Source organism: Rhineura floridana, chromosome 10 (assembly GCF_030035675.1).
Source record: "Rhineura floridana isolate rRhiFlo1 chromosome 10, rRhiFlo1.hap2, whole genome shotgun sequence".
Classification (NCBI taxonomy): Eukaryota; Metazoa; Chordata; class Lepidosauria; order Squamata; family Rhineuridae; genus Rhineura; species Rhineura floridana.
Genome location: NC_084489.1, coordinates 75,892,969 through 75,915,564, shown reverse-complemented (window position 1 = coordinate 75,915,564; position 22,596 = coordinate 75,892,969). Strand labels below are relative to the sequence as shown.

Sequence of the window (22,596 nt, the reverse complement as noted above, 5' to 3'; positions counted from 1 at the left end):
AAAGTGGATAGAGAAAAGTTCTTCTCCCTCTCTCATAATACTAGAACTCATGGACATTCAAAGAAGCTGAATGTTGGAAGATTCAGGACAGACAAAAGGAAGTACTTCTTTACTCAGCGCATAGTCAAACTATGGAATTTGCTCCCACAAGATGCAGTAATGGCCACCAGCTTGGATGGCTTTAAAAGATTAGACAAATTCATGGAGGACAGGGCTATCAATGGCTACTAGCCATGATGGCTGTGCTCTGCCACCCTAGTCAGAGGCAGCATGCTTCTGAAAACCAGTTGCTGGAAGCCTCAGGAGGGGAGAGTGTTCTTGCACTCGGGTCCTGCTTGTGGGCTTCCCCCAGGCACCTGGTTGGCCACTGTGAGAGCAGGATGCTGGACTAGATGAGCCACTGGCCTGATCCAGCAGGCTCTTCTTATGTTCTTATAAGGTGCACTGCTGTCAATACCAATGTCTATTACACAGATTCATCTTTCACTAGTATTCACTTTCACTATTACAGCTGATTCATCTTTCACTATTTGCAGATGTTCTCTTTGGTACTGCTGAACTATCATACAAATTTTAATAGCAAAAAGAAAATAGCTTTTCTTTGAGCAATACAACTCAAGAATTATTTACCTTTCTTCCTCTGAGTGCTTCAGGGTAGCAGGTACAGAGTTATCATCTTTGCTGTGGCATCTATGGGAACTTTGCTTCTGGGCCTAATAGCAGTTTTTATTGGAACCTTAGTGGGGGAGGAAAAATATTAAATATTCTCTCCATGTACTGTGGGGTCCCAGTGAAATCCAGAGTGTCTGTACCAGTTATTAAAAAAAATCCACACATATGTGGATGCTAATAATGCATTTAAGGTTAAGACTAGTTTGACTCTTAGTTACACAGGATCTAGGGAGTTGAACCAAAAACAAAAAACTTTGTGCAGAAGCCTTTGCCCTGGATTTCCCTGACAGGAGCCTGTTTTACGTGTTTGAGTCTTCTGAATTTGTTTTGCTTTTATATGCTTTTATGTGTTTTCATGTGCTGATCTATGGTTTAGGTTGTGTTTTTGTTTTAATGGTGCATTTTTTTAGACAGTATACTGCTTATAATTTTTTTTGAAATTTTAAGTAGTTTATAAATACTTTTAAACAAATAAATACAAAGAAAAATGGATTTTGAGGAGAGATTTGAAGACAGAGGAAGAGGCAATATAAAGCAGGTGTTCTGGGAGGTAGTTTCAGACATACAGTAAGAAAGAAAAGTTGGATTAGTTTGAGGGAGCAGAGACGTTCAGATGGTTGACGGTGGCGGAGTTGGAGAAACTAAAGTCACAGGCAGGGATATATAGGAGCAGAAAGGCAAGGGGGAGCAGCAAGGTCATGGAGTGCACTGAAGGTAAGGATGAGGATGTAATGCTGTAAAAAGAAGCATTTTCCTGTTTATTTTTAAACGGATTATCCATTGTGTGCACATGAGCGCAACTGCTATGAAATAAAAAAGGAGATCCAGTCCCAATGATCACATTACACAGTAAAACCATGATTAATTGTACACACACATGCACCAAACCATCCCACAAGACACGAACAAGAAACTAACTTCAGATATATACCATTTCTTGGCAAAGAAAAAAACCTCAAGCATGCCAAAACAATGTGTGTGTTTTCCAAAAACCCAGTATTTCTCATAAAGACTGCAACATTTAGTATTTCAAAGTACATAAATATTTGGAACTGTGAAATCTGAAATACATACAGAAAGTGCAGGGGAAACAAGGCATTCTTTGAAAGACTATAACTGGTGAGGGGAACCTTTGGGATGTTGCTTAACTGCAACTCTCATCAGCCCCACCAAGCATGACCAATGGCCAGGGATGATGGGAGCTGTAGTACAGCAACATCTGGCAGGCCAAAGGTTCCCCACACCTGGACTATAGTGACGAAACATTATAGTTTGGGGAAATACATTCAACCCTTCAATTTCACCAGCCGTGGATTGTCTAACGCATATTTATTTGTTTCTGAGCCATTTAGGTATTTCTTCTTGAAATGAAAGGTGGTATATAATTTTTTAAAATAATAATAATACACACATAGGGAAATCTTACAATTTGGAAATTACTCCATATTCATAGCAATAAATATGATAAAGAACCGCATGAAGTTTCAGTTTCTCTTTTCCTCTTAATTACTGATGTATTGTGGTAGAGTAGGGCCCCGCTTTACGGCGCTTCGCTAATACATCGGCCTCAATTAGACACAATTAGACTAAAGCCCCACTCATATGGTGCTTGTTCCACTTTTACGGCAGTTTTTGGGCATCGCACACCACCCTGTTCAATGAGTTCCGCTTTTCAGAGGTTTTGGCTTTTCGGCAGGGGTCCAGAAAGTAACCCGCCATACGAGTGGGGCCTACTATATTGTTTTTTGTGGCCTGCATTTTCAAAATGAAATTTCATGCAAAAAAAGAAAAAAAAAACCTTGCCACATGAACAAAGAGCCCACCAAAACCAGTGCTGTGACCAGAGACTAAATGGACTGCCTTCAAGTCGATTCTGACTTATGGCAACCCTACAAATAGGGTTTTCATGGTAAGCGGTATTCAGAGGTGGTTTTACCATTGCCTTCCTCTGAGGCTGAGAGGCAGTGACTGGCTGTGTGGGGAATCGAACCCTGGTCTCCCAGGTCACAGTCCAACACCTTAACCACTAACAGGCATTTACAAAAGAATGGACAGTTATTTGCATTTAAAGTAATATACTTTTATCAGTTTCATTGGTTGGGCCTCATTGAGATGCTTTATGATCACCACAATAGGTTTTTATATCCTTGTGAAGTGGAATAGATCAAGATTATAAAGTTTTAGACTTTGTAGACATTTTCAGATGCCTATTCCCAGGCCTCTCTCTTTAGCTAATACACAAGAGGTTCAATACAAACAAAAAAAAGTCAAACCACTAGCAGTTTCTTTAAAGGGGGACTATTAGACTGTGTTTTCTTTAGGACAGAGGTCTGTGGGTTGTTTCTGCCCAGGGGGCTGGAGGATAAGTAGTAGAAACTTCACTATTTCATACAAAATTGGGACCCAATGTTTGTTTCAAGGGAAACCCAGGTATAAATCAAAGCAGGTTTGGTTTTTCAACTAATTTCAGGGCATGGTTTAGAGTGTTTTATATTAATGCAATTAATTTATTATATCATACTTTTTATGGCCAGAGCATTTAAGAAAATAATCTACTTCACTGAAAAGAGCCTGGAATGGAATATAATAGAGGCATTGGATTTTGAGCTTTTTAGATACTGACTTAAAAGAACATCTATGGGTGATATCCAATTAAATCATACATAGTCTGAGAGCATGAGTATCACTGGATATCACCCTGTGGTTTTAACACTGCTTGGTATTAACTGCCATGTATATTATTAGTTCATGTTATAGTTCTCAGGATTACAATGCAACACAGCAACAACTTGTGGCACTAATATGTGCTATGATGAGTTGGACTACATTTCTACAGTGAAAGCTGTAATATAGATCACTGAATTCTACTAGCATCAGTTGTTAATACCTGTACATGCCTTGGAGCTGAAGGTATAATTGGGAAGAATAAAGCATTCCTCTCAACATGGACATCCATTATACAGAAAACACAGTTGCTTCATCTTTTGGTATTTACAGATGCTCTCTTTGGTTCTACTCATCTCCTATCAAGAAAACTAAGTTATTAGAAAGAAAGCAGCTATTCTTTGTGCAATACATTCCAGCACTATTTCAGACGTGTCCCCAGGCAAGCCTGAATGTTTTAATTTTTTTTAGTTGAACACCAGTACCCTGTGTCACGTCAAAAACTGCTTTTGAAAGTCCCCTTGATTTCAAAGTATATTATATTGTCATGTAGCATAAAAAGCTGCTGTTGAAGAAACACAAGCCTCAAATCCCCTTGTCCATGCAGAATTATTTATGCTTTTTTGTCCATGTGTTGATTGAGAGTCAATACAGAAGCTGGCCATGTCTTCTTGAATGAAAGCTTAGCTTAGTTCCTAGTGAAGTGCATTGCTCAAAAAAAGCAGCAGCAGGAAAGAAAAGCATTTCTTACATTTATTTTCTTACATTTATATTCTGCCTTTCTTCAGACATGGAAGTATTTATTTAAGAGTTGCAATCAATATCTTGACAACGTTGCAGTTATGTCTGGGATAGCATCTAGAACATTCTATCACAGCAATTACGTGTTTACCTTATCCTGCTTAATCTGAACAATTCATTTGGAAGAATTTTTAAAGGGTCATGAGTATAGAAAGATTCGGCATAAATCATTTGAGAAATCTGTGAGCTGTTTGAAACAATGTAACAACCCTGGTTGACAGGTAGTTTTGCTGGAAAACCATTGTGGGAACCCGTGTAGGAAGGTGCAAGGCCCCAAACTGGTTCTACAAACCCTGCTGTCAGATCCTACTGCCAGAAATGTCATGCATCTCCATCCCACCTTTTGCCTCCAGGGTTGGCAGGGAAGTGCGCCAGATGGCTTGGCCCAAAGGGCTTGATTTGGCTACAGGACACTAGCTACTGGGTAAATATGTAGCAAGAAAGATTTGCACAATGTTGAACAATCCAAGTGAGAGGTCTATTCTAGGCTAGCCCTGCTCCTACATCTTACAGAAGGATGACATGCAAAAATTAAGCAAGTGAAGCTTTTCCTAGCCTAGAGGTAAATAGTGAGAAAATCTTCACCTGCGTAACATATGTGTGTGTGGTTGCTGTTAAAGACATGCAGGAGAAAGGCCAGAAATAAAGTCAATAGCTTAGTAATACTAGCCCGTTGCCTGTTTGGTGGGTTTTGCACCTTCACTGATCATACAAATGGCCATTAGGGGTGAAAGGATCTGTTATTTTCAGTTCTCTCAGCTTCTCATTTTACCAATCTTAAATTACGCTCTCCACAATTAAAAAAACAACAATTAAAAAAATATCTTCATGATTTCTTTCACCATGTTAGTGTAAATTTCTCCTAATAAACACATTTTTGTATAAAGTTTTGACTAACGTACACCATTTTACAAGCAATTTCTCCTAACATAGTGCATTTTAATGTTATTTTCATTCATATATTCATTTTTATGCACACCGTCTCCAAACATATGTATTTTTGCGTTTCTGTTTGCTGTCCTGGGCTCCTGCTGGGAGGAAGGGCAGGATATAAATCAAATAATAAATGAATAAATAAAAACTGCATTGCAAAATTCGGATAAGTGTGAATTTTGAAGGCCAGCTGGTTTTGGTTTTCATATTGCTTCAGAAAGTGTGAATTTGATAGAGTCACTTTAAATGCAAACTGAATCAAACTTTCCCCCATATCCCTAATGGCCACACCAGAATACTGTGGAAACTCCCTGACCAAGTAAGCCATAAGAGGAAAGGGAGAAAGACTTAACATGAAATATTCAAAAGGTCAAGGTATGTTTGTTTTCTGCCATCTTCAAAACAAGATATGCCCTTGAACACAAATTATGGTCAGGTGAATGTCAACTGATGCATAACACATGGAGAGGAACGCCTAAAGATTTAGAGAACGCTAAACACATATTTACTGTGCATTTCAGAATGTTTTTGCCAATAATAGTTATGTGAATTGTGAAAGTACAAACCCTATACTTTTCAACCATGCATGTGTAAGATCTATTCATTAAGAGCTCCAGGGGTTACACTCTTCCTTCATTTTTAATCACTGTGGATATAGAAAAAAATTTAAAAGCCCTATGAACATTCAGGCAAGAGTAAAATTTGCTTCTAATCTATCTGAGGCCCTTGTGTGAATATTGCGCCTGTGTTTCCATGACAACACCGCCACATCTCAGAACTCAAAAAGCAACAGCCCTATTGATTCTCACCTTTGGCCATTTTATTGAGAACCATGTCAATTAAGATGTAGGTTCCACTTCTTCCTGCGCCATCACTACAAACAGGGAAGAGAAGAAAAAAAACCCCCATTGATCAATTCAATGTGTGCGAAAACCCTACTGAAACATAGCTACTATTAATGTGATGCAGGAAGTATAACACAGGGGGTTGAGGTGAGGGTGAAAGGGGGATACAGAAGGTTGATACATTAACTGCACAAGAGGAGAGGGAAATAAATCTTTCTTTAACAAACTATCCACAGAAGCTCATCAGCTATTTTATTTGGTGAACTGTATAGTTTTGCAAGATGAATGTGTTTTTTAAAAAGGTAAATACTTGCTGATTTTAGAAATATGTTTCTCAATATGATCAAGAGCTGGTCAGTCAGTTAGAGAAATGCTAAAAGGACAGAATAGTGTATCGCCAAATTATTGTTCTCCTGTGGTGTTTGAGCTTACAGGAACGTTCCTGGTTCTGCAAGCTGACCTTTCAGTCGCCTGTGTCTCCTCACACTGGGGAAAAGGATCATGTTATTTCTTTACCAAGTAATTGGACAATAGCCACCTAGGCCTGGGGAAAAATGCTGCCAAATATGTTTTGCCTTTTACTTTAATACAGAAGCTGTCTCATAAGGAAAAAAAGGCTGTGCAGTTTCTGAAAGTATTTTTAACCTCTTTGGGACATTACCTTTAACACACACAAGAATTTTGGAGATTTCTGAGTGAGCAGTGTGAATATGTCAAGATCCCTAATGTGAATGTAGTTTCCACTGCTGTCAGAAACCAGCTTATAATTGAAAATGTAGTGGTTTTCATGTCTGTTGCTAGTAAACAAAATTAAGATTTTAATCAATCAATTTTTCTTGCCCTTTCCCCCTAGTTTTTAAAGTGGTGTTTTTATGGCTATGCTTGGATTAGGGACAAAGAGAGCAAGAAAGATCACTTATAGTGATTTGTTTTTGATAATTTTCTTTATCAACAGAAATTATTGATGGACTGGAGGGGCATGGGGAGAAGACTCCATAATACCACTATAGTTTTGAGAGCATTCTGATTCAAATATAATTTACTAGATCAATTTTTCTGCCAGAGATTGAATAACACTAGAATAACACTAGACATAGTAATTTATGTAAGAATAAGAAGCCACATGTTCCTTCCCAATTATAGCAAAATAAACTGTGCCAGTAAGGGAAAATTCAGAAGTTAATTTTACTAGAGTCTAGAGAACTGCAGGATTCCCTGAGTTTTACCCAAATGAGCTTCAAAACTGGCATGATTTTCTGGTTATAGACTACAATCCATGCACTCTATCTAGCAGCAATTTCTCATCTGGCTTGCCAATATTTCTTATTCACATAGGTCTATACAACATACTTGTTAGAAGTCTATTCTAGGAGTTTCAAGCCTCTTTGACTTGTGACATTGCAACATTGGAGAGAAGACTTGCAGCCAGGGACCAAATAAAGGCAGCCAGAATTTCCCAAGTTCTGACTCTCCCACACCACATCATCCATCCTTGAATGGAACACAGTATGGCTTTCATGCATGACCTTTATACTGAGGTTTCTCTCAAACCAGTAACACGATATCTATGTACTGGGAAAATTAATATTTGAAAGCTTTTGCAATTCATGTTAATTGAGCTGCCAGGCAGGTAACACTGAAGAACAGGGCTTGTTCCTTTGCAGATGTATAAAGACTGAAGGCTGCAATTCTACACCCATTTATCTGGGAGTCAGCTCCATTGAAGTCAGTGGCATTGACTGAGCAGACATGTATGTAGTAGCTCTGCAGTTTACAGTTCTATGGCAAACAGTGAAGGAAGAATTTCAAGATTCCAACTGGTTAATTCTGATCAACTTAAGCAACTCAACATCTTTTTGTAATGAAATCTCAGGTCTGATAAACGCTCACATCTACTAGAAACTCTCCTCAGAAGCAAATATGGATGTGTTTGGTTAGAACAATAAGGAACAACTTTTGTTCATTCATCAAACTATTTACATATATTGCTCAGTCCATGCAATTTCTTTATCAGCTTCTCTGAGGGAAGCTTTAAAATTGTACTTGCCTGCAGTGAACAATTACTGGACAAGAACGACCCCTGTAGCACTTGTTTACTTTTCTGTAATAAAACAAATATAGACATTAATAAATATATTACTTTATGAGATCAGCAGCAGCAGCACAGGTTGCATTCAAAATTAAAATATTTTCCACATATAAAAGATAGCTGGACATTTATTTATAAAAGCATTTATATACTGCCCTCTCAGAAATCACCAGCAACATAAAACTTTTAAAAGTAATACAGATTAAATTAACTCATTCTAGGTTACAATCTTCAAACCAGTTCTCCCATTAATGAAATCATTAGGATAATGGATGCAATTCTCCAATCACAGTTCCTATAGAAGATCCATTAGAATCAGAAAAGTTCCAAAAGTTCATACTAACACATTGGGCTACTCCAAATGTAACTTTCTGTACATACATGTCTTCTTGAATTCTTAAGTTGAGAGAAAGAAATAGAATTTTTATGCATAATGGTAAAATGCTTTTTAAAAGTTCTCACATCTGTAATGCAAATGAATGTAAAAACTACATTTGATAGAATGCATATTCCATTTGAAGAGCCCTTTTCCAAAAGCTATAATCTCACCAATCAGCTGTTTGGCAGGAAATCAAGCAGAGCCTCCCTGCACACCCATCTTCCTTCTGATTTGTGGGATTTAAGTTTTGAAAAAGAGCTATTAGATTGAAGGTGCACAGGACCCATTTAGTGCATGGAGTTCCCACAATACATATGAGGAAACCTTGTTTCATATGTATGCATAAGCTGGATCTGGGCACATCTTTCTGTTTCCCAACAGCTATCATATATACACTCAAATAGCATGAGACTAAAATATTTCTTAACAACCTGGAAAACAGCAATTTCAGAGTGAATACTACTACTTATAAGCTATGTTACTGTTTTTCAACAAAATATCACTGAAAAAATGCTATTTTTTAAAGATAGTACTTTTGCCTCAACTAGTTAGATTATTCCCCCCGGTTTCTTGCTAATCATGCCATGAAAGTCAATATTAAATTTTATTTATCTATTTATTTAAGTTTTTATCCCACCCTTCCTGCCAGAAAGAGCCCAGACCAGCAGATTTTTCTTAGTTTCAAAGTAACTTTAGATGAAATGTGAAGGCTGTACTCTTGAAAAAGCAGTGGGGATAGAGTGCGGGGGGGGGCAGTGGAGACCATCAAAACACTCCCTTATGCTATTCTGCAGAAATAGTCAGCCAGAGAAATAAAATCTATATAAGCATAACCTCATTAAGGCTGCAATCCAATACATGTCTACTCAGAAGCAAACTCCATTGGGTTCAATGGGACTTATCCCAGGAAAGTGTGTTTTGGATTGCAGCCTAAATGGCTTTGGGCACATTAATGCCTCAACCTTGATTCCCACCTGTAAAATGAGCACAGTAGTTAGCTGTATCTGTCTTACAAATTTGCTGCAAGGATAGACATCAGAACATCAGAACAACTCTTCTGGATCAGACTAAAGATCTTAACATTTAAAACAGGAATGATTTAAAGTAGGAAATAAGTTATTCCTCTAAAAACAAAAACCAACAGCACACATTTTCCTGAAATGAAAGTGCTCCAAGATTTTTTTGTGTGAATTGGGCTGTATGTTTTAAATAAGGACACATAGAACTTAAAAAAACCCTTGCTGTGTTGCTGTAAAGTGCACTTGAGGGCTTGCTACAAACAGTGAGAAATCACTGAGAACATGCTATTTTTTTTATAATACTTTTGCATCAACCTTCAAAACATATCTCAAAAACTGATATAGCTTCCATTTTAAAAACAGTCATATCTCGATGCAAAGCATATCCAGACTATGGCTTAAATCCAAAGAACCCCAAAATTAGTTTCATATGCCCGTTGGGATTTCAAGCTTTTGTTTCTCAAACAGCCCCCACCCACCACCACCTGTGCATGTGGCAATCTACCTTCAAAACTAAGGAGCCTCCCAAGAGCAGTTTGCGATATTGCAAGGGAATATGCTACTCAAAAAGAAAAGGTAGTTTAAAAAACCCACTAGGGATTCTCAAGCCTCTTAGTGCCCCTAACTTGCTCTTTGGTTCTCAGCTTGTGTCTTTTCCATTTCCACTCTGTGTCTGCCCCTCAGCATAGGCCATTCCTACACCAGTTCAGTGCAGATGTTAACATGCCACCCTCACCAAACCATGGTTTAATTAGCATGATATCATCAATGATATTTTCACTAACTATAGCTCTATTCGAGAGCCAGCGCGGTATAGTGGTTTAGGTGTTGGACTATGACCTGGGAGACCAGGGTTAGAATCCCCACATAGCCATGAAGCTCACTGGGTGACCTTGGGCCAGTCACTGCCTCTCAGCCTCATGAAAACCCTATTCGTAGGGTTGCCATAAGTCAGAATTGACTTGAAGGCAGTACATTTACATTTTTTTATAGCCCTATTCAGGCATTCTGTCTTGGGGAACCGCAATCTGAGGGGGCTCAGGAATCAGTGTGCTAACTCCACCCTTCATCATCATAGAGCGGGGAACCTTCTGTTCTTCTAGGGTTCTAAAGCACACAGGTGCCCCAACAGATACAGAAGGGACCCTGCTTCACACAGTTCCTTGCCAGCTCAGGGAGGGCAACCAGAATGACAACAAGGTGTGTGTGTGCAGGGGGGGGGACAGAGTTAGTGCACAACTGATTACCCAGAAACAAAAGATCTGAACAGAGTTTATAGTAAGCCCACACAAATTTTGACAAACCCACTTCTGACTACAACTTAGTGCTTCCTGTAATACAGTTAGCAGGAACACTGGTGCAGATTTAACAAGCGGCAGTAACGCAGCCGAAGCTCTGCTCATGGCTGGAGTTCGATTCCAACAGAAGGAGGAAGTTGAACAACAGAAGGAGGAAGTTGAATCTCTGGTAAAAGGGGTCGAGGTCCACTCACCCTTCCATCCATCCATGGTCGGTAAAATGAGTACCCGGCATATGCTGGGGGGTAAAAAAAGGCCGGGGAAGGAACTGGCAATCCCACCCCATATATACGGTCTGCCTAGTAAACATCGCAAGATGTTACCCTAAGAGTCGGAAACGACTCGCACTATAAGTGCGGGGACACCTTTACCTTTAGTTATATACAAAACTGAAGGGGTTTCCATTCAAAATAGAAGGAGGGAGAGAGAGGAGCTGTAAGTCTATATGGTAGTCCCAACTGCCAACTATGCAGTGGAGGCTGGTTCATTAGGGTGAGCAAGGCAGTGCCCCACAATCCTCAGTCCGCCCTCAGCCAGCCCACACCTGCCTGCTATCTTTCTTACAAGCCGTCCAGGGGGTTGCACTGCCATGCTCCTTCACCTCCTCTTCAGTCTTAGTGTTGCCCTGGTAGAAATCAACAGGGAGAAAGATGGGGGCTAAACTAGAATTAGTTAGCTCTGGCTCTCATTGGCTCTGGATCTGCTTGTCATTGGCCCTGGCTTCCCCTACTGTTGGGCTCTCTGTCTTCTGCCCCACCAGCCCCAATGGCACCAGCCACCACTGCAACCATGACCTGACAATTGGGCAGCATTATATTTGCAATGATGTATATTCTTATTGTGTTAAGCATTGGATCAAATGGTGCAAATGTAGCAGAGTATTCTCATCCTAAACAATGGGAATATTCGACATTAAGTATTGTGTGAAATCGAGATAATGAGCTGGCAAAGCCAAATACTTTACATTTTTCAACTTTCTGAAAGGTATAAGTTTAATATTTTCCTTTTCCCCTAAAAGTAATACTTTCATTATTATCATTATGATTATATAGCATACTTTTGGTCTTATAAACTGGACTCTGGATAGAAAGACTACTTTATTCCCCCCAACCAGCCACTCATTAACAGTTGGTCTCCTCAATGCACAGTGAAAGCCAATTTACACTTCATGTGGCATGGCAGGTAGATTAATGTTTGCTATGTGACTGGGAGATGTGCGTCTCCAACACAAATGAACACATGCCAGGTAGCTGCAACTGACTGCAGCTAGCTGGTGGAAATGCCCCCATTCCTTGTGTTTTTGGGAATGTGTATCTTCCCTTCACACTTTCACAACAATGAACAGCAGTGTACCAATAGGGGCATGTGACATGTTAACCTACTCTGAGTAGTCTTACTTCTTAAGATAACTAGCCAGGGGTGTTAGGCATTTCTTTTCATATTTTTGTTTCCCACATTTCAATATACATATTAAAAATCTGCATAGACCCTAACTGTATAGGCAGTCATATCAGCCTCATAATTTGTCATTTTTACTGACACCTTTCCAGACACTTTAAATCACCACATATTTGAGAAAGCACGTGAAAATATTGGTTTCAGAACAAACTTTGCTGAGAAATTGTTTTAGAACGTTGAGATATACATAGCAATGTCATTCCATTCAAAGTTTAGTCCTTTCAAACCCAGTAAAAATGCATAAGCTCTAAATATTTAATAAAACACACACACACACACACCGAGAGAGAGGGGGGGGGGAAGAATTAAATAAGAAAGAATGATTAGTAATACAAACCAACCCTTGGATCACTGAGTGAAAAAGAAATCACCATGCAAACCATCAGCAAGCAAAGGTCAGAGGTCGTTAGAAGCTCAGAAAAGGGGTTTCCCATATTGTCCCTGCAGCAGAGTCACAGTTTCCAATGATCACTTTTGTGACTATGCAACTGGGCTTATATTACTAGCTGCAACATCACAAAAATGACACTGGCAACCGCTAATTAGCTGGCAAAATAAGAATTTGACCATATTTAAAGTGAGCAGTGTTAGTAAATGCCATTGCACACAGCAAGCAGTGATAGCATAATATATATTTTAAGCAAAGCCCTCACATGTGATGCTAATTATCTTTTAGCTTAGCAGTGTCTCTTTAAAGTGTAAATGTGCTCCCTCTGGGCTCAAGAAATATTTAATTACACATTATCAGTGCATGACTAACAAGCTGGTCCAGTGTTTAAGCGATTGGCCTATTGTTCAAAATAAACCATTAAAACTGACCAGTGTTTTGAGGAGGTGCAGTTTCACTTGCAAGTGCTACATTTTGTATGGATATTTGAAGCTTATGGAGGAAAGAAAAGTCTGCCTTCATTCACCAATTGATACCAGAGCGCACAATATTTGTAACAGAGAAGAGCTTCTAATCCCCCAGGTTTAATTCATCTACTGAACACAATATAATCTGAAACACTGTCTAATACAGAGCAATAGAAGGTGCAGGCTTGCAGCTTTCAGAATCTCACAAAATTTGCTTCCAGGAGTGAAAAATGCACATACGTTTCCAAGACTTTGGGGCAAGGTAATTCTGGAAATCCATTTTTCCCTGGTTACAGTAATAGACAGTTTTGTGTGTGTGTATACATACACACACAAATATATATTGATATATAAACATGTTGGATGCACATCAAAACATGGACATTTAAAATGATGGGAGTCACACTTAGTAGTATGACTTATCTAAGAATCTGTAGTTGCTTAGCTACTTATTCTGAGGACTTGGCAAGCGTTACTATTTCTGAAAGTGTGAAATATTAAATATCAGGATCAAGGGTGGCAGAGTATTTATTGCTCTTGCCAATTATAAGTTATTTCAGTAATGCTATTAGTGGTACGAAAATTAAAATTGCCAAGAAACTTAAGATTCTTTAAAAATAAGTGTGAAGGGTGTTGTTTTCCAGAAACAATAGCTTTTAAATGAAAAACCAAGAAATAAAAATTATTACTTGAAGAAATCCATTGATTGTTTGACAGGAAGCACCTCCTCTCTATGTAAATTGCATTTTTAGTTTATTCTCTTTTAAAGCCAGCTGGATTCTACCCAGCATCTCCAGCCTCTACTACTGCCACTGCTATGGCCTTTTACTCCTGATGGAACATGGAAAAAGGGCTTGTAACCATTACCCCTTGGTGACAGTAGCAAAAAGCAATTCTTGCCATATACCAAAAGCTGGTGTTCTGATTTTTTTCTTTTTTAGCCCATGTAACCAAAACCTTGCTGGAAAGAGAGTTGGTAAATGGAATTGTAGTACTGGTACTTGAGTGATGCAGAATCTGAAGACTGTGGGTTTGATCCAGATTGTTAATCACATGTAGGTCTTCTTGAATATCAAATAACATAATTACAAGTCCCACTGATTTAAATGGGAACTAAGTGGAACTAAGTTAGTTTGGATCAAGCCCTGGGTCTTTATTTAGGCTGCAAACAGAAATCAACATATGGTGTTTTTATGTAAAAGTCTTGAGGTGCAATTATAAGCCATATAGACGAAACCCTTTTTTAACATGTCAGCGTGCACTTTTATGAGGTGTGTCATAAAAAATGTTTACAAAGTGGAAGTTTAGAGGACTCAGTAAAGATATTTTAACCGTAGTAACATTACTTGGAAGAACTTAAGTACTGTGATCTGCACATTCCACTGAACGAGTATGAGATTGTCAATGAATTTGCTAAATAACAGTTTAGTATGCCTTCAAAATGATTCCTAGAGGGACAGTCTTCAGACACAGTGTGGAATTTCAGAACCTATCTAGATAGTTGGAATATAAAGAGAAATATTAGGCTACATCTAAAAACTATTTACTAAAATTGTTTAGTGTGAAGTTTCTTCTGGGCAAGAGATTCTTGTTGGGGAAACTACTGTTAAAGTGATAAAAAACATTTTCAGTACTCATGGGAGCTTGGAAGCTGCACTCCAGCCCTTGGAAAAGCATAGCCCATTGGTGCATCTCTGCCTTATGAGGAGCTTTGCACCTACAGTATGCAGCTGCATCCTGGGAGGTCTGGGAGGAGAAGAAGGGTTGAGTAGACCAGCACACCCCAACCCACAGGAAGCAGCCAGGTAAGCACAACATCTTCCCATACCACTAAGATGCTTTTTCTCCAAGGGCTTCTTTTTCCTCACCAGGGCCCCATCTCATATTTAGCCTTGTTCCTGTTGAACACTTCATGCAGACTAAGTATGAGCAATTGGTGTATGAGGGCCAAGATTGCTTGGATGCCCCCAAAGCAGGGCATTATCTTGCCAAACTGAGCACAAGTTGGCATGATTTGAGTAGAATGGTTCAGTGCATCCACTGTACCTGGAGGAAGACACATGCAGCGGCTCCAACCTGGCATGCCTGGGTGAACACATGAAACATCCCAACCATGCCCACTGCATATACCCATTTAGCCAACAACCACTTTATACATAAATAGAATTGTTGCCTTAGATTCCAAGTTAGTGCATTAGTTATGGTGCTAAAAATTCAGTATGCCATTATTTACTTATGTACAGAACATTTGCACTATTACATCTGCCTGCAACTCCACTGTTAACATTCTTACAGCAGCAGCACAGCATTCAAAGTATTCATTCGTTTAGGATAATTCACTGGTTCAGGATGTGGTTATTAAGTGGGATTATTTCTTCTGCATGGCATTTTTTAAAAATATGAAAGTCTGGGCAGCTAACCAATCTAAAAGGGGGTAGAATAATAATATATCTGAGTTACCCACACCATTATGAACAATTTTTGATGGCATTTTATGTGGCACTCAGTCTAGTGAAACAATTCCAGATGCATGTCTGCTTCACCAACCACTATGCAATTCAGTTGCTTTAAGGTGGCATCCTGTGCTGTTTTCTACCTGAGCAATAGCTTAAAACTATTAACTCTCTGTGTTGTACCTGCGAAAATCCAGAAGGGACCTGGTAGAAGTGGGAACTTTCTGATCATGCCAGGTAAGGAAATGGAATTGTGTCACTGTTCGAGTTTCATTGGTTTGAAGGTTTTTCAAGTAAAAGCTTCTCACAAGGAAATCTTCACACCAGATGTGCTCAGAGACCAGATTTACCTGCCATTACATGAAAAGTACAAAACTGAATTAAATATTGAACATAGTGCAAAAGGATAAAATGCCATATGAACTATATGTACACGCTCATCAGGGGCCTGATCCATTCAAAGTATCTCCTGCAGAAGTCTGGCATTTCAAAAGGCCCTATTTTGGATAGAAAGTGTAATATTATTTAGTCATGTTGGAGTTATCCTAATTTTGCATAATAGTTGAGATTCTCTTTAATTCAAATACATATTTTTGACAATCTGTTCTAATAGGAAAAATAGACATAAGCTTAAACTCAACTTTTCACAGAAAAAAATCCTTCATAAAGTGGCTTATACTAGCAATTAATAATCAATATAACAAACAATACAATAATAAAATGCAGATATATACATTTCCATTTCAGAAAAACTGACAACAAATTCAGTGTCGGCGAATAGACTCATTCTTCTGCAAAGGCCTACAGAAAAAAATTAAAATTAGCATAAAAAAGTACAGATTGCTGATGCCTGTCTAATTTCTAGGGGAAACATTTTCCACAGTGTATGTGCTACTGGGATAAAGGCTCTGGTCCAAACAATCACAGAGTGAGTCTCTGGTACATGCAGTACCACATGGAGGGCCCCATAAATTATAGTGATGATCAGGCAGGAAACTGGAAACAAGGCAATCCCTCAGATATCCTGGTCCCAATTGTTTTTATACCAACCCACTGCTTAAACTTGGCCTGGTGGCATACTGGAAGTCAGTTCAGTTCCTTTATCACTGTGTTGAGCCAAGTTTTGCATACTGCTGCATTCTACACTTGCTGTAGCTTCCAGAACAAGTGTGAGAGCAACCCCACATACAGCACATTTACTAGCTATGATGGATTGCATGATGAGTTGGGACACGTCAAACAGCATCTTTATTTGGCAATATCCACAGCGCTACAATACTTTCCAGAAATTAGCTCAACAATTCTAATCACTTTAAGATGCAAGTGTAGTAGAACACTGGAGAGAACTTTCAGTTAGCATGCAGGAATCCAGGTTCACTCCCTGTTCAGCTCACTGGATGGCCCTAGACACGCCATCATCTCTTTATCCTATCTACCCCACCTGGAGAGAACAGATATTTATTATTATAGATAAGGTGTGGGGAACCTTTTCTGGCCAGAAGGCCAGATCTTCATCTTCATCTCCTTCACCCCCACTGGGCAGCCCACCTGTCAATCACCTGACATGGTGATGTCAGGTGATGCTTCCCTTTGAAGCCCCAATTTTCAGGACTTCAAAGTGATCCTCAGGACTTTCAGATACAGAGGATATTGAAACCATGCTCTGATCTGCCTATCAGCTGATGGGAAAGAGCTTCCAAACATCCCTCTCTTCTGCATTTCTTCAGGCCTCTCCAATCTGAAGAGGAAGCATGGAGGGGATTGAAGGTGCACTCCAACCTGTCAATCACTTTATGGACAGATGGGAGCATGCCCACCCTCAACATCATCTAGTGGGTGGGTGGCCATGGTTTAGGAAAAAAGGGCCTCATGGACCATACTGGACCCTTGGGAGGCCATGACTGGCCCAGAGGCCGGAGGTTCCCTACCTGTGGAACAGATAAATAAGATGAACATTGTAAATTATGTTAAGGAGGATCCTAAGCATGATCTGCACAAATTCAAGACACAGCACACGGGCTGTAATCTGTTTGGTTCCAGAGAAGTAATGTGGCTGAAGTTATTTGATGAATAGCCTGTTAGCCCTATTAACTTAAGGGGTTTATATCTCAAGCATAAACATTTGGGCTGGACCTACCCATTATTCAGTGGGAAGGCACATGCGTTGTCAAAGACATATGCTTTCCATAGGTGTATGGGGTAGTATGGCTTCCGCTAGGATACACATCTTATCTCCTCTAGGATGCACACCTTAACGTGGTGAGGGGGTTTGAGAGTGTCAAAGAAGTTGACAGCAATGCCATCAGGAGTACCCAAGGTGGAATGGTCAAAGCTGAGACATCAGACTAAGATGCATCCAGACTCAGAGGAAGGCAATGTAAACCACCTCTGAATACCTCTTACCATGAAAACCCTATGAACAGAGTATCCAAAATGCAACATGAGATAGTGCTGGAAGATGAGACTCCCAGGTCAGAAGGCACTCACCGAGCTACTGAGGAAGAACAAAGGACAAATATGAGTAGCGCTGTGACTAATGATGCAGCTGGGTCAAAGCCAAAAGGAAGGCCGGACGCTGATGCACACAGATGCGAAAGGAGAGTCTGGAGTTGTACAACGCACACAATAAAAGCATGGAATGTGAGAAGCATGAACCAAGGAAAGTTAGAAATTGTCAAGCAAGAGATGGAACGTATCAACATTACAATACTTGGTGTGAGTGAATTAAAATGGATGGGAATGAGACATTTTCAGTCAGGCAACTACAAAATATTTTATGCAGGAAATGAGAAATCAAGAAGAAATGAGGTTGCTTTAATAGCGAGAAGTGATGCAGGAAAAGCAATTAGGAGCTATAACCCAAGGTCTGAGCGAGTGATATCAATGAGATTAAACGGGAAACCTATTAACATAACCATCATCCAAATCTACACTCCAATGGCAAACACAGAAGAGGAGGAATTGGAGAGATTTTACACATAAGTACAGGAAGAAATTGATCATATACCAAAACAAGATGTGCTGATAATCAGGGGGGACTGGGATGCAAAAGTAGGGAACAAAGAAGAACTAGAAATTGTGGGGAAATGGGGCTTAGGATATAGAAATGAAGCAGGAGAAAGACTTATTGAATTATGTGAAGCCAATAATTTGTTTATTGCAAACACATTTTTTGAGCAACCAAAAAGGTGACTGTACACGTGGACATCACCAAATGGTCAATATAGGAATCAAGCTGATTATATAATTGGTAGCAGAAGATGGAGAAGTTCCATACTTTCTGCGAAAACAAGACCAGGAGCAGACTGAGGTATAGATCATGAACTGGTAATATCGAAAATCAGAGTAAAGCTAAAGAAGAAGAACAAAGTACCATATATGGAGCGAGAAATGCCAGACATCCAAGCTGGATTTAGAAAAGGAAGAGGCACCAGAGATCATATTGCAAACATACGTTGGATAATGGAACGGAGCAAGGAATTTCAGAAGAAAATCATCCTGTGCTTTATAGATTACAGCAAAGCCTTTGACTGTGTAGATCATGAAAAACTATGGAATGCTTTGAAAGAAATGGGGGTGCCACAGCATCTGATTGTCCTGATGCGCAACCTACACTCTGGACAAGAGGCTACTGTAAGGACAGAATATGGAGAAACCGAATGGTTCCCAATAGGAAAGGGTGTGAAACAGGGGTGTAGTTTATCACCCAATTTTTTTAATCTATACGCAGAACATATCATACGGAAAGCAGGATTGGACCAAGATGAAGGAGGTGTGAAAATTGGAGGGAGAAATAAGATATGCAGACAATACCATACTACTAGCAGAAACCAGTAATGATTTGAAATGAATGCTGATGAAAGTTAAAGAGGAAAGCACAAAAGCAGGACTACAGCTGAACGTCAAGAAGACTAAAGTAATGACAGAAGATTTATGTAACTTTAAAGTTGACAACGAGGACATTAAACTTGTCAAGGATAATCAATACAGTCATTAACCAAAATGGAGACAATAGTCAAGAAATCAGAAGAAGGTTAGGACTGCAGAGGGCCGCCATGAGAGAACTAGAAAAAGTGCTCAAATGCAAAGATGTATCACTGAACACTAAAGTCAGGATCATTCAGACCATGGTATTCCCGATCTCTATGTATGGATGTGAAAGTTGGACAGTGAAAAAAGCTGATAAGAGAAAAATAAACTCATTTGAAATGTGGTGTTGGAGGAGAGTTTTGCGGATACCATGGACTGCAAAAAAGACAAATAATTGGGTGTTAGAACTAATTAAACCAGAACTGTCACTAGAAGCTAAAATGATGAAACTGAGGTTATCATACTTTGGACACATCATGAGAAGACAGGATTCACTAGAGAAGACCATAATGCTGGTAAAAACAGAAGGGAGTAGAAAAAGCAGAAGGCCAAACAAGAGATGGATTGATTCCATAAAAGAAACCACAGGCCTGAACTTACAAGATCTGAACAAGGTCATTTATAACAATTGCTATTGGACGTCGCTGATTCATAGGGTCACCATAAATCAAAATCGACTTGAAGGCACATAACAACAAACCTAGATTTAACCCTAGGCACACCTGGTGAGCTTTGGAGAGCTGTTTGCAAATCCTGCACAGGCATAGTGATTGGTTCACTCCATTTACAAATAGGATTTAATTTTGATTTAAGCCTATTAAGATTGCTTAAATCAAAATACTCTGTCTTAAGTTGTTTGACTATGATATCAGTAATTCAATCTATTTTAGGCAAACATATCTTTGCTTCTCTATGCTGCTTTAACTTTAGGAGAATTAGAGCCAATCCTGGATAAAACAAAATTCTGTATGGGAGAGGGAAAAAAGAAGGCTGCTGGACATACAGACAGCCTTTCACATCTAGGAGACACAGATAATACCTAGAAAAACAGAAGCACTATCCATACTTAAGGATGCATGACTCCCATCTATTTCTGTTCCACATCACTTTTGCATGTATTAATTCATAAGACCATTCAGTCCCATTTCTACATTAATGTGCATTTTTTTAAAAATGCCCATGAATGCAAAATATGCATTTATAAATATATTTTATCTCAATGTGCACATTTTATTTATTTATTTTATTGCATTTATATCTGCCTTTTCTCTATTTTTTTTCATTTTATCCTAAAATACAAAAGCAGGACAACAGCTGAATGTCAGGAAGACTAAAGTAATGACAACAGAAGATTTATGTAACTTTAAAGTTGACAACGAGGACTGGTCAAGGATTATCAATGCAGTCATTAACCAAAATGGAGACAATAGTCAAGAAATCAGAAGAAGTACTGGGGAGGGCAGCTGTAAGAGAACTAGAAAAGGTCCTCAAATGTAAAGATGTATCACTGAACACTAAAGTCAGGATCATTCAGACCATGGTATTCTCTATGTATGGATGTGAAAGTTGGACAGTGAAAAAAGTGGATAAGAGAAAAATCAACTCATTTGAAATGTGGTGTTGGAGGAGAACTTTGCAGATACCATGGACTGTGAAAAAGACAAATAATTGGGTGTTACAACAAACTAAGCCAGAACTATCACTAGAAGCTAAAATGATGAACCTGAGGTTATCAAACTCTGGACACATAATGAGAAGACATGATTCACTAGAAAAGACAATAATGCTGGGGAAAACAGAAGGGAGTAGGAAAAGAGGAAGACCAAACAAGAGATGGATTGATTCCATAAAGGAAGCCACAGACCTGAACTTACAAGATCTGAACAGGGTGGTTCATGACAGATGCTATTGGAGGTCGCTGATTCATAGGGTTGCCATAAGTCGTAATTGATTTGAAGGCACATAACAACAACAAAACTTACACTAAAATGTATTTTGATATATTCCTATGAGCCAAGAACTGTGTTCCAAAATTGGAGTAGGGTGAAATACGAAGGATAATCATGTTTGGATCCACGCCTTAATCCAAGACGGCCAGTTCAGGCTGGTTTGCATCAGAATCGATTAAGAATTAATTGCTCAAACATCCCTATACATTGTGACTACTGCTTGCCAAAGACCCCAAACATGTAGAAACAGGTCTACACTGCCAATCTACATGGATTTCTTTTCTCCCACCCCTGCCTTGGATATAATGAATTCCTATGAGGGTTTCTGCACAAGGAAGTCAGAGCAATGTGTCTCCTTCTCCTCCATTCACATAGGATGTTGTTGGGGAGAGGAATGTTGTATAACCAACAACTATGGCTATTTGACTTATTCATGTAGTAAATGGAATCCATGGGTATAAAGCAGTGTTAGCCCACATTTGTTCAAAAAGTGTTGTCGTTACTTATTTTTTATTCAGAGCATTTCTGTACAATTAACAGCATATGCCTCACAAAGCAAAACCTGACATACAATTTCATATATTGTAACAAATTTTGCTTTAATATAGGGGAGGTTGACCTGGGGACTTCAGATGCTGCTGGACTACAACTCCCATCCTTGACCATTAGGCATTTTGGCTGGGGCATATGGGAGTTGGAGCCCAGCATATGGAGAGCCATGAGTTCCTTGCTTTAACATAAACAATAGCTGGATAAGCCTTCCTTGCAACAAGGCAGTGGTCAGGATGGAATTACAATTGCTGTGTCAACTTGTGGTTTTCATAGCAGAATAGTGAACCAATCCAACATGTCATTGCAACAGAACTGTGTGGGCGTCACAGCAGCAGCTCATGTAATAGCACTAACTAGTTTGTGATAGTGGCAGTATGGAGAGTCGCAACAATGAATCAGAAATGGGCTGGGCCCAGTTTTCCTTGCGAGGAATCTTCTCCCATACTGAGAGCCAAACTGTAAACTAAGAACTAAACTGCATGTGATGCTAAATGTATCCATAGAAACTACATTAGAATTCATTAATAGGCAAAAACACTTCCGGTTTAAGAACAGCCATATAGCCAACAGATATAACTTGTCAAGGATTATCAATACCTTGGCACAGTCATTAACCAAAATGGAGACAATAGTCAAGAAATCAGAAGAAGGCTAGGACTGGGGATGGCAGCTGTGAGAGAACTAGAAAAGATCCTCAAATGCAAAGATGTATCACTGAACATGAAAGTCAGGATCACTCAGACCATGGTATTTCCGATC

The 22,596-nt window shown here is 39.2% G+C and overlaps 1 protein-coding gene across 1 annotated transcript in view; it reads right to left on the bottom strand.

Annotated features, from left to right (window-relative positions):
• PTPRN2 (protein tyrosine phosphatase receptor type N2) overlaps window positions 1-22,596 on the bottom strand; it is a 1,065,701-nt gene that overhangs the window by 31,631 nt on the left and 1,011,474 nt on the right. Inside the window, exons 19-21 of the mRNA XM_061585692.1 lie at window positions 15,650-15,816; window positions 7,963-8,016; window positions 5,880-5,944 (exon numbers count right to left, since the gene is read on the bottom strand). Of these exons, the coding sequence (XP_061441676.1) occupies window positions 5,880-5,944; window positions 7,963-8,016; window positions 15,650-15,816 (286 nt within the window). The remainder of the gene's footprint in view (window positions 1-5,879; window positions 5,945-7,962; window positions 8,017-15,649; window positions 15,817-22,596) is intronic.